Source organism: Cryptomeria japonica, chromosome 1 (assembly GCF_030272615.1).
Source record: "Cryptomeria japonica chromosome 1, Sugi_1.0, whole genome shotgun sequence".
Classification (NCBI taxonomy): Eukaryota; Viridiplantae; Streptophyta; class Pinopsida; order Cupressales; family Cupressaceae; genus Cryptomeria; species Cryptomeria japonica.
This window is the reverse complement of record NC_081405.1, coordinates 617045846-617063099: the sequence shown is the minus strand read 5'-3', so window position 1 is coordinate 617063099 and position 17254 is coordinate 617045846. Positions and strand designations below refer to the sequence as shown.

The following is a 17254-nucleotide window of genomic DNA, read 5'->3' as shown; positions in this document are numbered from 1 at the left end:
ACACCTCTTACTTCACCTACGTGAGGTATACTTTCAAAAATCCACGGTTCTATACAAAGTATATATATCCAACATATCAACATCCTTCTCAAAGCATTTTTAAAAATTCATATATATATATGTGCTAGTTCCACCAGTTGCAAACCAACATGACAATACTTTTCATAATAAAAAAACCACCGAACTTAATGAAGCCCGATAATATGTATTGTAAAACTAAGGTATGTAATTTATTTACGATATTAGTTTCTCCCAGCCGGTATTAAGTAAGTTCCGCAAAACACAAAGTTTAATAATTTTTGCTGTCGAGATTTATTTTTCACATTTTATTTTGCCGCTCCATATCTATCTCTACTTTTATTAATTTAAAGTGTGTCGCTGATAATATTGTTCAATATATTAACACTCATGAGGTGCCATAAAAAATACTTGGTTAATACATCCGCCATCAAAACATTTTTTCGCTTTAATAAACTTGCTGCTATATTAATATATTTGCCGATAATTATAAAGTCTTTCCATATTATATATCGGGTAATAAATATATCGGATTATTTATAAAGTCTTTCCATTAATAATTTTCATTTGATTTCTATTTTTGCCTTCAGATAATGATATAGATAGGAACCATGCTCACTGTAATCTTCTGCTTCATCATGCTGATTTGCCAGGAAACTTCCAAACCAACACTCGACTCTAGGATATATTTTAGATACTTTCATTCTTTCTGTGATGTCATTTTAGATGCTTCTTGCTTTCAATTAATTTGACATCAATAACAATACTTGCATCATAAACAGCCTTCATCCTGGTTTATGCCTTATCGGTAGATGACACAATTCATGTGTACCTTGTAGCCTTTCTTTTATCTACTCACTCTTATGTGTATTGTCATCATACTGGTCACAACTTCTTACTTACCGGTGACCTTGCGAAACAAGTTGACATAAATGACAACTTAGTGCCAATCATGCCAACAAGATTTCCATTTGGAAGCATAGGTGGCTATCTTTTGTGGGTAAGATTTTGATTATTAAGTTTGTGCTTAATGTTATTCCAATTTATCTTATGCCAGTTTTGAAGCTTCCTAAGAAATCTTCTAATTCTCTTTTGCAAAATTTGTGATCCTTTCTTAGGGATGATAATGTGACTTGTAAAGCTAGGATCCCGCTCTTAGCTTAGGATAAGGTTTGTTTGCCTAAGGCTTATGAGGGTGTAGTATACGTAATTTGGTGCACTAATCTTGTGTTAAAATCGTATGAGAATCCCAACTCTAAATGGGGCAAGCTTATGGTTGCAAAATACCTAAATGGGGTAGATAGGGAGAGGAATTTTACAACAACATCTCTTACCCTGGGGCTCTAAGATTTGGAATTTTTCGTCATCTTGTCGAGGTGTCATATTGCCTCATCTATCTTGGTTAGTTCATGATGGTCGTAAGGGAAGGTTTTGGGATGATGCTTGGAATGGGGCATTCTCCTTTGGGTAGTGTCAGGGTTTGGGAGGACTTGCAGGAGAAATTAAAAGCATTGTGGAGACTAATTTTTGGTATATTCTTCAAGTCCTACTACCAAAGTTATGAAAATCAATTGATTTCCTTCCTTTTTTATAGGATGTAAAGAATTCTTATTATCAAGAATTGGCCACAAGGTTTATCAAGTCTTTTCTGGGAGATAGGATGAATTGATTTGGGTTCAATCTAAGAATGCGGGCTACCTAGTTAAGGAGGGATATTCTTCATTGATTAATACTTCTTCCCTTCCCAATTTTCCTATTAAGTTGTTTTCAGGGGTTTCTTGTGTTCCTAAGACAAGCACCTTTGTTGGGTTGGCATATCAAGATATATTGTTAACTGGAGCTCATTTGGATAAGTTGGGTATTACTATGGTTTTCCCTTGTGTTTTGTGTGGTCACTTCATGGAGTCTTCTAATCATCTATTTTTGCATTGTCCGTTTGCAATGGATTGTTGGTACCGGCTTTTTTCTAAATTGGATTGGTCTGCTTCTATTTGTGCCTCATTGTAATTGCAGTTTTTGAGTTGGCCTCATCTGTGTTCTAGGTCCATGTTGCCTTGTTTATGGGAAGTGAGTCCTTGTTCGGTTCTGTGGAATTTATGGCTAGAAAAAAATAATCATTTTTTGAAACATAAACAATCCTCTCTTGAGGATGTGATTTTGAAGATTGAGAAATCCATTTCTAAAGTGGTTCGAAGTTATTTTTATAAGAACTCATTTCACCTCAAGTCTTTTTCTTCTTGGGATGATAAAATGCTTTCAAACCGGAGTTTTCTTCGGCCATTGCCTCAGCCTTGTTTTATCAAAGGTGGGCTAAATAAGACGTTGAGGGCCTAGGCTAAGTGGTCTCCCCCTCCCTCTGCTAAATTGAAACGAAATTATGACGGTACATCTCAAGGTAACCCAGGTGTATCTAGGATCGGGGTAGTATTATCTGATTCCTCTGGAAAGATTATTTTAACCGCATGTAAAATGGCATTGCTTGGGACTAATGATAAGGCAAAGTTGGAAGCTTCAAGTTTTGGTTCGGAAATGGCCATCTTCCTTAAAAATGATAATATTGGGAGACTCTATGTTGGTTCTTCATGCTTTGCTTAATAAAAAGTTACATTGTTGGCTGGCAGTTGCAGTAGTTCTTGGATAATATTTTATTACAACTTAATCACTTTCATTCTTATCATGTTTCTCATTGTTTCTGTGAAACCAATTCAGTTGTAGATCTTTTAGCAAATATGGTAATCAATGAGATGGTGGTTTATTAAGAGGTGGCAGGGTCCTCTCTGCCTCATAGGATTTCTTAAATGATTATCTGTTCTACTCGAATCTCATGCTTTGAGGCTTGGTATGACATCCTACTTGAGGACATATGCGTGCCCATATGTGTTTATTTCAAATGATTATATGGTACTTGCTAACGTGTGATGAAATTTATTATGTGTTGCCATATTTGCCTTGACACGATTTTATATGCTTTGAATTGGTTTTTAATCGGGTCTTTTGATATATTGGCTGATAATTAATATGATCACATTTGACTTATTAATGATTACTTCCGTATTACTAAGGTTTTTATGATTATTATGGCACATATATGCTATTGAGTTTGATGCCTAGATGGCACTTTTGGTGTTAAATATTTTCTTTCGCATGGTTGAGTACTCAAAACGACACATATGGATTTATTGCTATTTATGGTGGTGTTTAACAATGATGTTTCCTATTCCTATATATTATTCTTCGAGAAATTTCGGAAAGTTAATTGTCTTCTTCTACATTGCGTAAGTTGCAGATGCTTCTTGGTATAGGGTTTCTGGTTTCAAAATTTTGGGATTTTCAAGACACTCGTGCTTTTGATGATAAGAAGCCTAGCAAGTTATTTAGTTTGTATATTTCGGATGTTGCTTATGCTATTCAGAAAGTTGTTGGTAAAATTTGGTTGGTGGAGAATCCAACTTCACTTCTCTCTGAAGTTGCTTCTCAGTTCCTCACTATGTGTATAGATTTTCTTCTGGATTCTTGTTTGGTGCAGGCTATATCACATACATTTTTCCTTCCCTCTCTCGTCACTTCTAATTATGTGGATTATGCTTTATCTTTCTACCATTTTGATAATGGTTTATTTCCTTATGGTGGTTTTTTTCGTCTCTTACTGATTTTCTTACTAAGGGTTGGCATGGAGAGTTATTGCGTACAGCTAGGGGTGGATTAATTTGTGATAGGTATGATGATTCTTTGCTGGAATTTGAAGCATTGCTCGATCATGTGGCTCCTAGCATTTTGGCGATGCTTTGGATGTCTTTACTCGAATTTAATTGTTGCTTGAGACAATGATTGTGGTTCGAGATGTTCCTTCTGTGGTGGTGCCCTTGCAAGCAGTTCCTACGGAGGAGGGTGATGAAGGGGCTGTTTCTATTTCTCAGCCTCCTAAAGTGGGGACTAGAGATTGGTATCTTTGACCTAGAATTGTAAATCTTGCAGTTTTTTAAGCTTTTTCAGATGTAACTATATACTTTATTGAGCTCCCCTATTTTGTGATCCATATTTGGGTCATTTTTGAATTAGGGATTTTTTGGTTGGATCTTTTGTACATGGTCTCTCCTGTTAAATCAGGATTGAGTTTTATGATACTCTATAATTTTTCTATTATTAATATAATTATTCAATGGCTCTCTCATTTTTATTAGAAAAGAAAAGAAAATATTTGAACAAATTCAAGTGTTTTCTATATTTTTTATTTTAAATAAATTATTTAAGAATTCATATTTGGGATTTATTTTTAATCTATTCAAAAATGAGTTGGTGGTCATAATTATAAAAAGGAATTTTAGAAATATACTATATTAAATATTAAAAACATAATTATTTGAAGAAATGTTTAAATTTTATTAGATAATACTAGATGCGCTATTGGCAAGCAAAAGGAATTTCATGGAATGAAGTTCTGAATATCCTAATCATATACGTTGTATTCATATCTCAATGTTCAGAGAAATAGAGAAATCACAAGCTTTTCTAGAACTTCAACGGTTGTGAGGCAATTTAATTTAAAAATAAGTTTTGTCAAGAAATTTAATGTTGAAAATGTCTAATCATGATGTTAAATAACACATTGGGCCTATGCAATGTTATTTTATTTATATTACTCTCAAACCATGTTATTGCTAATTTGTAAAGTGCATCATTAATATGCACATTAAATAGTTTTGAGAGCTGAAACTTGATTCCCATATTTTGGTGATTAACATTTATCATAATTAACATTCTCTAGAAAAATAAAATTCTTATAAATTGTTGTACCTCTTTATTGAGTACCCAATTGAGGATGAGCTATACTAAAGAGTTAAAAGAATATAAAGAGGAGTTCCAATATTAAATTTTAGTAAGATTTACATTTCTAGATTGCCAAAAGTGTTTTAAGAGGAATCCATGACCATATTTATGGTCTTGGCCAGCTTATTTTTAAAGCACTAAGAAACAAAGAAGTAAAATGACTCATTGCAAGAGCACAAGATGTGGAAAAAATGGTGAGTTGAAGATTTTTATTAGAGTAAAATAGGTTTTGCAAGGACCTAAAACCCAAAAAGGAAACAAAAGAAAAGAAAAATAGTCTTCAAGGACAAACTAGATGCCAAGCCACAACAGGCTAGTAGCAACAAAACAATAGAAAACGGGGTCAAATGACCCAAATTCTACACAATATTGTTGAGCATTTGAATTTTCTTAACATTCATATCAGTAACATTCTTATTAAACTCACCTAAATCCTCCATAATTCTAGCATGCACCTACTTACCTTTATCCCTACTAGGAGTGCAAGCTGATGGTCCCTGAGTCGCTTGAGTATCACCTTTCATAATAGTCACTTTCTCCTTACCCTTGCCACATACCTAAATGGAAGGGCTATCATGAGTAGCCAAGGGGGGGAGCTTTTTCATTGAGTCCCCAAAGACGATCCATACTATTTGTCATGTTTGTCCTCCTAACAACAATAACGACTCCTAGCTTCTCATTAATCTTATGTGCTCCCATCTCTAGGTTCATTTTTTTCTCATGATCAATCTTCATAGCCTTTACATTCATCACCAGGTTCTTACTGCAATCTAGTAGGTTATCCACATTATCCGACAAGGGGGTATTCAATGTGCTTTGCCCATACGTTAGCTCATTGATTTTACATTTCAACCCTAAAATCTCTACAACAACCCATTTGAAGAAATTGTTTTGTCCATCCATATCTTTCTTTACAAATTTTTCCCCATCCCTTACATCCACCACTGACGATCCCATGCCCTTACCACTAGGGTTCCATTATCAAGTTCAATTGGGATTTCTATATGAAAGTCCATATCTTGATATTCATCATCAAGCCCTGGTGGAATACAATTATCCACATTACCATTTGGTTTTTTTTCTTGGAAGCCTTGTTGCTTTGAGTGGGCACTATAAGTGGGGCACAAGACTTTCTTTTCCTTCTTCTCCCACTTGACATAGAGCCCAACTCAAATATCCTATTTTCACCAAGAATGGGGGAATAGGTTCTTTGCCCCTCTTAGCATAGCCAGGATTGAGGGATTCAAAGACAAACTGATTGGATGGGATATAATCAGATTCCCCCTTGTCTAAGATTTCCTTATTAGATTCATACCCCTTTTCTGTATCAGAGGCCTTGACAAGTTTTTTCTGAGTAGCTAGGTGGAAACCCTCTTCATTAAAGACTCCATGAACTCATCAATGTAATGCCAATGGATATTCTAGGAGTAGTGGACATTGTTCATTTTAGAGGTCGATGGGTGTGGCCTAATCTCAAGATATTTAGCATGGTCTATAATTAGAAGAATTAACCCATCTTGAAGAACATGGGAGCTTTACATTTTCAAATGGGCATTAGTACAATTGCTTAAAGATGAAAGTAGGTAAAAAGAAATATAAATACACCTATCATGCCTTAGATGATTCAAAATGGTAAAATAATAGGTATACAATGCTCTTATAGTGGTTGTCTAAAGATGTACCTCATTATTACCTTAGCAACATCCGCCCATAGAGACTTGGGATCCTCGTGGTTATATCCTCCATCATTTGTGTGGTGAACTTTAGCCCTCTCATTGTTTTGGAAGAAAATATCAAGAGCTTCCTCTGTGGATTTCCTATCCCTATAAATTTTTCTCCCATCCATGATAATCCTAGTAACCTCCACAATGAAAGTCTCGTCCACCACAAATTCTCCACCAAAAACCTATAAAGTACCATTCTTCTAGCTGTTGATGAAGAGCCAAGTAGCCCTAGGGTCATGGCCGTGAAGTTTTTCATTGTAGGACGCAATCCCTCCACTTGAAACTTTATTCCACATGTCACTATTTTTCCTCCATTTATTATAAGTGGGGTCTGGTCTATTTTGATCACCACCCATATTGGGCTTACAATATGGTCTATGAGCACCCTCCAGAAAGGCACTAGACCCCAAAATACAACATAGAACAAAAGTGAAGATTTTGGACTCAGCAAAAAAAGAAACCTTGCCTTTCTGGATAATGTAATGATATGGGCACATCTTCCCATCCTTCCACTAATGCAAAATGTACAACATAATTAAGGGTTGGATTGGCCCAAAATCAACATAATCTTCTATCATCATAAGTGAGAGTTTTAATCTCTGCAGGGATAATATCTTGGGACCCCCACTATTTAGTAGTAGTCTGCTTAACTCCAAGATTGGATAAGCCATTGGCCACTTTATTTCCTTTCCCAAAAGACATTGGAGATTTTAAAATTATCAAGAGATCTTAGCATCCCTAATGTATCTTTCATTAAAGACTTTATAGTCTATCTAGGGACTTGTAGACCAAGAAAGTAGTTAACAATTTTGACGGAATCACTTTCCAGCCATATTTTTCTATAGTTCTCTCTCATAACCAACTTTATACCAATGTAGGAAGTCATATCCTCAACATAGTGGTATTTTTGGGTTCCCGAAGGGAGTGTCACCGCTAAGGCAAAACTACTATTGTGATCACGAGCCACTCCCCCACAACCAGTGGGCCCAAGGTTCCCCTTAGCCGATGAGATGTTGAATTTATAGAAGCTTCACTTGGTATTTTTCATTTCCCAAAATAGGAATTCTTATAGATTTTTGTAAAAAAAAAGTTAGGATGTTCTTGGTTTTAAAAATAAAATAATTTTCTTTTTTCTTGTAGATGACTACTAAATCTTTGATTTTGTAAATTTTTTGGGAAAAGAGTATTATTTTACAAGTTCAAATTTGTCTACAAAAAGGGACCTTTGAACAAAAATTTCAACATGATTTTTTATGAGATTATAAAATAATTTTTTTGTTATTTTTTATATTCAATTTGGTTTCCTCTATTTTAGAGTTCTTGATTTTGATTCTACATTAGCTATAGAAAATACCATTTTGTGATAAAATAATAAAACTATTCATCTGTAATAAATAAACATAAATATTTAGTGTAGGTCTATAACTCAAATATTATTATTAATGTGCATGTCTATCTAATATATCACAATGATAGAGGGATTATCTCTTTCTATCATTCTTGTTATAGTTTATTTCCTATTTTATTATTTCTATTTATAATATATTTTATATTTATATGTATAATAAGGTTTTTTTTCGTGCAATTAATATTTTTTCTTATTATTTATACTTGCCCTAATGTTTTACATCATTGTTTTGATCATTGGGAGTATTATCATTTTTGGCCCACGCCATTGTGGCGATGATTCGCTATCCCCTACGGATGCTTTTTATGAAGGGTGTGGCTGTCGACGAAAGTTGTTGTGTGGAAGTTCGGATGCGTGCATAAGGTTGTGTTAGTGGGGAGTTGTGATCTTCATTTTGTGGCTATGGTTATGCTTGAAGTCTTTGGCCATGCGTCTGATGATTGTTTTGTGGTTTGTTTTCTTTTTGGCCTCTTTTATTGCTATCTTTCTCATGGGTTGTTTGATGTGGTTTTTATTGAGATCACCCCAAATCCTATTGAGGTGGAGTTGTGCTTTTCTTATCTTCCCATGAGTAGATGCGGGGATTGGTTATAGAAGGCTTCTTTCCTTAGATGTTCTCCTGGGTTTTTTTCCATCATGGTTTTGGGTTCCATTTTAAAACCCTGATTTTTGGGTTTGGTGAGCCTACTAAAACCTCATGGAGTATATTTTTTTGACTTCAAGATATTTATGAGAACCCCTATTTTCTTGTTCCAGATGAAGATTAAGGGAGCCTTTTTAAAACCCTTGTTTAATATGATATCAGGATCTAATCTTCTTGTTCTTGTTTGGTTCCTTTGGTATCCCTTTTTGATGAGGGATTTTCTGTCCTCATTTCTCTTAGTTCCATGGCTTGGTTTATTATGTTTATTTATCTACATTTTTGGGTTTCTTCAGTTATTCCTATTGAGGTGGTCATGTCTTCTATGGAGGTTGAGATGGATGTGGCTGGAGGAGACCTATCTCCTATTGATGTGGATGTGGATGCTGCTAGTTATGCCTGGAAGCATATTACATTCATGGATGATTTTGTTGAAGGTTTTGGGTTCCTTACTAAAACCTTGTCTAGTTGTGGGAACTGTTTAAAAACCACTTTCAAGGCTAAGGGATACTAGAAAAACCCTAAGTATTTTACCCTTATCATGGACAGGTTGGATGCTATTAGTTTTCTGGAGACTCTGGAGACTCTGTTATAAGTTAAGGGAGCCTGGGAAAACCCTTCTATTTGGCTGAGGGTGCCTGATAAACTCTCATTGTTATTTTTTTACATCTATAAGTTGTCTTAGATCTGTTGTTTTTTCCAGCCTAGTTTGTATTGGTTTTCTTTAGTGGTTTGGCTGGCGTAGGTTTAGTTATGGTTGCTATGTTTTGCAACCTCTTGTGCCACAATTTTTGTAATGTTTAATCCTTCTTGTATGAGTGTGGATTTGTTGTTGCTTTTCTTTGATGAGTTTGTCTGCAGTGTCCCTTTATTTGTTTCAGATCCGTGAAAAATCTGAGGGTTTCAAGACCCTTCAAAATTTATTGTATGGGGTTTTTGGTCCCCTCAAAACCTGTTTACCCTAATCAAAATCACATTAATATTTATTAATTTGTAGGTTAAATATTTCCATATGTATCGTTGAGTTGCCAAAATATTTTATTTTATAAACTTTTTTCTTGTTGTAGCATATAAATTTATCTATTTACTTGAATGTGAATAACCTCAATCTCAAGTAGAGTATAAATATCTTATTTTTTTTAACAATTTACTTTGTATTTATAAGAAATCTTGTGATATGGACAACTCTAAAGATGACTACCTCCTAGAGTTATTTGATATATATTTTTATTACCCCTCTCTAATAATGTGATTTAGATGCTTGAGATATGCCATGTTTCTAATTTTTTTCTTATTTTCCCATTAATATCTTGCATTGCATTGTAGTTACTAACCACATGCAATATCTATGAATACATTTTTTCTATTTGGGTCTTCAATCATTTTGTTAATGTTAGATTAGCTTTGGATGGTCTGAGTCCCATTTACATAACAAGCATCAAGGAAAAGTGTTTGAATCTCACAAGGAGTGAGATTAGGAAACTAAATGAAAATAAAAAATAAGAGACTAATATAAAAAAAATAATAGAAAGGACTGATAGTAAAATAGAAAATAGTTAAGTATCAGTGAGAGATCCCAAGCCCTTAATAGCATGTCATTCTTTTTGTAAAAAATTAAAATGTTATCCAAAAGATATATCTCTATGAGAAGTATAGGAACCGACCATAACATGAGAGCGAGGAGAGGAAAGGGGAGTCTCCACAATATGTTTGATCTTTTTGTGCACAATATGTCTAAACTATGAATCTAAAACCAAATGTTTTGTACTAGATTTTCTAAATAAGAAATATTTTCATAATATTATGCTCACATTAAATATTTGTTCTAATTTTTTATACAACATACAAGTGTCAATAAGAATACCTAACTAGTGTGTATCCATATTTCAAAGATAGATAACTTTTTTCATTATATTCTATATTACTAACATAACTACAATGCAAACTATACAACATGCCTTCCTCATTGTTATATTGAGATATTTTATCATATTAAATAGCTAAACCTAACCTACTCTATCTTTTTTTGTAACTTTCTCCTTTTGGGCTAGACCAAAATTATCTCAAACCATTTTACTCACATTTCCTAAAATTACAAATATTTTTTTTCCTCTTGTATAATAATTTATTCAATTTGATTCATAGATAGAACAAGCAATCTTATCTAGCCCATGTTATACAAAAACAATGTTTCACTTCCCTCATGTTGACCTACACTAAAAAATTTACTAGTGTAAATTGTGTCAAATATAATATCTCAAAACATTATTTGTAGAGATAACCTAATAAATTATTTATAGATCATTAACTCAATTCACAAGTTCTTATTGGTTGTACCCTAGAGTATCTTAACAGGGTTTCGTATTAAAATTATTGTGAAATTTAGTAAGTTTTAACCATTGTCATAAAATCCTCTATTTTGGCACATGATGTTCTATTATAAACATGTTGGACAACTCTAGGAAGAGATTCATTTGGGGGTACATGTTGAACTTTGATCCTAGCATATCGGACACTAAAAGTTGTTGGTAGCAACACTTTCACTTTACCTCTAAGATAAAAGTAAGGACCAATTATTTCATACTAGTTGGTTGCATAGGATAGGTTTATAGAAAGTAAACAAGATTACAAATTATTTTATAATCACTCTAGTGATCGTATTTAATTAGTATGTTATAGTTAACAACACATTTGTTTCAAAGAAAGCAACTCAAGTACAAATTCTATAGTCAAAATTGTCATTAGGCACATTATGTTGCATCAACATTATATGCTCATCGAATGACATAGACTCTTTCAAAATACTGTTTATATTATTCTACGAAATAATTAATTTGTAGTCAATCTTTTGAGATCTCTTAGAGAAGCTAAAATTCCTAAGAAAATAAGGAATATTTATAGAGAGTTCATATACATCATCCTTGTTGGGATTAAGGTGTCTCAACCTTAGGAGTCCTAAGGGTTTTGAATTCAACTATTTAGTGGTCCCATGTTGGTGATTTTATAAATTTAATGCCATATTTTAAGTTTTAAAAGTACAAAGCCTAATTACAGGGCACAATGACAAGTTGGGTGCAACAAGTGTTGAGGACAAAGGGGAATTGTGACACTTGTCACAAGGAGGAAATTTTGAAGAAGACCAATTCTTAGGAGTTCCTCAAATATATTGCAATTGTTTTTTATCATTGAGCACATTTTTGGAATTTTTCTAGGCAAGACCATATCTTTGACAAAGATAGGCTTGGAACAAATAGAAAGTTTTGTTTTGGCAAAAGGATTGATTTTCTTAGATGCCTTGCACTTGTGGAATAGATAATATTTGTATTAAATATATTTAATGTAGGAGTAATGTAGAAAGGAAATTTCTAATTATATGTTGAAAATATATTGAATTTGGAAACATTCCCAAATACTTTGAATCTAGATGCTTTTGAGAAGCTGCTCCTTTTTGTATTGTAAACTCTATAAATACAATGTGTTGTAAAAGAAATATAAGATGATACATTTTTTTAGAGAAGCCATTATACTGCTGGAATTATTCTAGATTTCTATTTCTATATCACCATTGAAAACACCTTCAAGAGCATAGACTCTCTTTTGTAATACAAAAGGATTTGTGCTTTGGTGTGATGGGTTTTTTCCGGAAAGGGTTTCCCCACATTAAATGATCCCTGTTATGTATTCTTGTTAAATCTAAAATTTATTTTGTGTGTATTTTCTTTTATCTTAATGTCATTCAGTGATTTGCAAAAAAATTGCATTCTCTCCTAAAGATTTGGATTAGAAAGGTTGTTTCTGCTCCTCTACTTTCCTTTCAATCCTCGCTAAAAAGATTTGACAACAAAATCAGACAATATCAAATTCAACATATTAGATACACATTTCACAAAAAAATATTAATGAGTTAAAATTCAAACCTCAATATATTTTAATTCCTTAAGTTTTTGCTATCAAACGTGCGCAGAGTATGCTAGACGGAAATTTGATTCTTTTAAAAGCAAATTATTATTATGAGAAAGAAAGCGCAATTCATTGATCGTCAATAGTTTTTAAAGTACACGTTTAAGAGTAGATTACAAGCTCTCAAAAATGTCGCAAAAAGTTGACTACATACTTCATCGCACCACAAAGACCGTGACAGGGTTTCAATTGGAGAAATCAATGGCGTTCCTTCGATTTTGGGCATTGAAGAAGTCCTGAAAGGAGTGGGGTGGAGAATGGGAGTAATTCATTGACAAGAAATAATAGAATGTAATACAGATGCAACTACAAAGAATCCAATCGATGTATTTAAGTTCCATTCAAATAATATTCAGGTTGAAATCGCACACGATGACTGTTACACAATATAGGAAAAGAATGATGCAATATATGTTGTTGCAATAAATGCGTAAAATGAGTGCTCTATGTAACTCTTGAAGAACAATCAATAATCCTCTGAAGAAGCCTAACCAAGCTCAATCAAACAAAGTCATCTACTCGGTTTAGCAGTGTAGAAATAGTAAACTGTTTAAGTTACAAAAGAGGGTACTTTTCAAAAGCGAATATTATATGTCACTGTTAAACGAATTTGGAAAACACACCAGAAAGAGATTGTACATGCCAAGCCATTTACTACATTATTTTTTTACAGAAATCAAAAAATGGAAAATCTTCAACAGTAACTTACTGACCTTGACACCGCTGCCCCTTTTGCAGTCTGCTAAAGCTCAAGGCCTTCCGCGTCTTCTCCTCCAACTTTCAATACTCCAGGGTTTCCTATAATCTTCATTGACAGCCGTAGGCGAATCAAAATGCTTTAAAAGTGGGTGAACAGTAACAGAGCTTCATAGACGTAGATTCACTCCAAACACCGTAACACTTGAAGAATCAGGAGATATAAAAGAACATAAATCTCTACTTCTTAGATCTGGATACTCAAGCTGCCAAGACTTTCTGTTATCTGAAGCCGACTTTTTTGAAGACTGCAAACCATAGAAATCATAAGCAGATGATGAATTGGTTGGGGTTAACCACGGGACCAAACCCTTTATGGATCCATCCTCAATACGAGCCGGCGAGTCAAACTCACTGTAGACTGGTAAATGGGTTACTACTGTCGGATGGACGGGAAGAGTACTAAAAGAGGCTTGTTTCTTAAAGTTATTGCAGGGCCTACGGCGGAAGCTGATGTAGAGCTGTCTTAAGCCACTGGTGCTGCATTCGAAGGACACGATATCACCAGCCTTAAGGCTCTTGCCCTTGGTGTAGCGACACCAGCCCTTAGTGAGCACATAGCTCTGGCTACTGTTCCAGTATGAATACTTGAACCTCCATATTTTGCCCATGTCGTCTTCGCAATTCAGAATGACACCCTTGTCCTTGGACGCCTCTTCAAGAGGGAGGCAACTCTGAGCATAGAGCTTTGGTATGACCAATCGATTAAGCTTCCCCACATCACTGGGCGTCAAGATCTTCTCAAATAGATGTCTCCGCGGGTATGCAGAACTCTTGACCTCTACGCCGTCAAGATTTGAAGACCCGTTGCTCTTTGTGGCATTCATTTTGTAGTAGTCTTGGAGTTCTTCACGGTAGGTGTGTGTTCTCAGCATGTCAACAATCTCCGCCTTGGAATGGAGCCCTAGAAAGATGGCCTCCGGGTGAGTGTCGTCTATAGTGCTGAAGTTGGTGATGGCTCTCCGGCCACGGAACTTTAGGGCGGCTGTGTCGTAAGACCGTGCCGCATCTTCTTCATTGTTGAAAGTGCCGAGCCATATGCGTCGGTGTTTCTCATAGATCTGAGCTCCCCAGCGACCATTTGGCTGTGCAAGGACTCCCTTGTACTGCGATGACCGCACTTTTCTCGATCCATTTCTAATCCGACCCACTTCCTCAATACCCCCAGTATTGTTGCTGGAGTCTCTCGAGATCTGGGTAAATATGCTATCAATTCCTCTCCACCCAGAGCATGGAATAGTGTCGGTTCCGTTGGAAGATGGAATTGGCAGTATTGAATCCACCTGAGCTGTGAACTCTTTTCGGGTGTCATCTACTATGCCGGATATTTCTCCGGCTTCATGGTTATCAGGCCTCCAACTGGGTTTCTCTGAGGTCTTGCCCACTGCTACCACACAGCAGCTGCCCAAGTTCAGTCCCAAATCCTTGTTTCCTTTCCATTCCTAAAAATACACATATCCACCCAGTTTTTTTTCATTACGAAAACCCAGATTAACATAATGTATAGTAAGGACAACAAAAATTCAGCACAAACTGTATAAGAAACGAATAAGCAGAATTTTAAGCACTGACGAACCTTGAGTAAGGAAACCCCAACGGGTGCAGACATAACAACTAAGCAATTTATTTTGACAAGATAGCTTTGACAGACCGTATTCACACAACACCGCAATAAACTGATGGTTACCGTGAGACCGACTAACCATAGAAAAACTGATCGTGTTCTCTGAAAAATAGGGCATATACACTGTACATATCACTGATACTTGAAAATGACAAAGGATTCTATCTTGGAATTTATAGAGGAAATGTGTACAACTGCAATGAGTGTTGAAGTGGTCCACTACCAAGTGTCAAGTTTTTATAAAACCGATTTGTTCATTCTATTTACCGGGAAGCATGAAAGCGCTATCAAGTATTTGTATGCCCTAGGTGTAGGGCACAAACAATGATTCAGAATTGGAAACTATCACTACTTTATAATGTGGAATTGTAATGACGTCTACAAAACAAGAGACACAAAATTTCAAATTCTTTTCAGTGTCCCTTCTTATTTAATGAAAGTTAAACAAATGAATGTAAACAAGAAACTTGGAGGTCTGTGAAGCCCTACATCTTTGAATAACTCATTTAGAGTGCCAAATTCTCCAATCAGAAAGAGAGTTTCAACCAGTTGAGGGCTTTCAATTGAAACCACACAAGCTTGCCCAGTACGGGCTGCGATGTTTGACACCTGGATCAGGCGTTATCACTCAAAAATTTCCTACGAATCTTCCACCTCAATGCGGGCCAAGAAGATAAGGTTACCCTTAAAATATGTTTTCGGTTCAAGTGGTAAATTTGTGACTGTTTTTATCCTGTACGTGAGCTTTCGATGTGATGTTTTGTAGTTAAATCAATTTTCTATTTCTAGTAAGAATGCCTTTTCAGTGTTATTGGAAATTATATTTTTAATCCCGTTTTGAGCAGTGGTCCTAAACGATGCTCCACAATCTATATTCTATAAAAACAGGCGAGCTATATTCTTCTCGACTAGTACACTCACCCGAAAAGTGGTTTCACAAAACCAGGTATCAAAACAATCAACAAATTAAATATTGATTGTAAATTTAAAAGTTTTATATAATAATAATTAACAGCTATATAATTATATTATAAGAATAAATTAAAATTTTCCCTTTAGAATATTGTGATAAGGTTTTATGACAACTTTATATTTTCAATTGAATTAGTGGTGGGTATCTTTTTCATTCATAATTGAACATCCATGGTTAGTTTGCATAAATTAGTAAAACTTCTTATAGAATGAGCATTACAAACCTCATTAATTGTGCTTTATGTTTGCACATTGTTTCCCAATATTTGTATGGAATCATTTGATAAGAGCAACTTTGTTGATCATCCACATACAAATTATCAATCTAGAGGGTCTATTTTATTCTTCATTAGATATACCTACAACATGGTTATATATTACATTTCCTACTCTATTTTGGCCCCCCTCACCTACATATCTTTCAATGATACCTTTTATGTTAGCCTCATTTAAATTATGTTAAGACTCCACATCTCCATGTCATGAATTTATGTTACCATACCTTTCTCATATACCTACCAAGCCACAACTGATCCATGTATCCACTATCCATTGGATTTACAGGTGGATGCCTTAGATGCTAATTTAAGCCTTGCATGTTCTTTTCAGTACCAACCCCATAATCATCACCCTTGATGGGCCTTTGCAACCACCATTAGATCAACCTATTGGTAGATCCACCTTTCTTTCTTTTTTTAAATAATGATGACATGAAGTCTATACAAAGAAGTATAAACATGATCCTGTTTGAGAAATATTATCTATTATTTTAGTAGATCTCTTAGCTTTTTCTCACAATGACTGGGTATAATTTTTATTATCATAATCTTCTTGAGACATGTAGCTTATTTTTTTAATCATGATGAAGTATAAATATATACTCCATGTATAGATGGGTACCAAAAGAATTATGCTTTTAATTTTTAAACATAAATTCTACTCTCTAGGTTGGGATGTCTTCTTAAGATTGAGACTCTTTTCATTGTTTATGAAAATAAGCAATAATTGTGGAGTCACTAGGTTGTGAAAACTCATTAAGATTATTATTAACATATATTCTTATTGAATATGATCCAAAATAGCTTCTATCAAGTGTATAACTACTCGATCTCATTTGATTTTAATAATCTTTCTAGATAGTTAATGAGTTCAAGTAGAGATGGTATAGTAGTGCAAAATAAGTGTTTCTTTGAATATTGTTAGTGATGGGAAGAAAAATATTAGAATTACTATTCTCAAATTATCTTTTAATAAACATAAACTATGTTTACAAGGTTGTGTTATTCATCCAAATTTTAAGCATTAGTTGAAATGGTAATTTATAA

General features: G+C 34.5%; 1 protein-coding gene across 3 annotated transcripts in view; it reads right to left on the bottom strand.

The window, feature by feature from the left end:
• LOC131070262 (AP2/ERF and B3 domain-containing transcription factor RAV1) overlaps positions 1–15101 on the bottom strand; it is a 40367-nt gene extending 25266 nt beyond the window's left edge. Inside the window, exons 1-3 of one of the 3 annotated variants that reach the window (XR_009112302.2) lie at positions 14910–15101; positions 13291–14775; positions 12645–12813 (exon numbers count right to left, since the gene is read on the bottom strand). Coding sequence is in view for 1 of the 3 variants with exons in the window: in XM_058005772.2 (XP_057861755.1) it covers positions 13444–14775; positions 14910–14942 (1365 nt within the window). In the remaining 2 variants the exon portion in view is untranslated. Of the gene's footprint in view, positions 1–12644; positions 12814–13004; positions 14776–14909 lie in introns of those variants that run through there. The other 2 variants (XR_009112301.2, XM_058005772.2) reach the window with 2 other exon arrangements.
• Positions 15102–17254: the final 2153 nt, after the last annotated feature.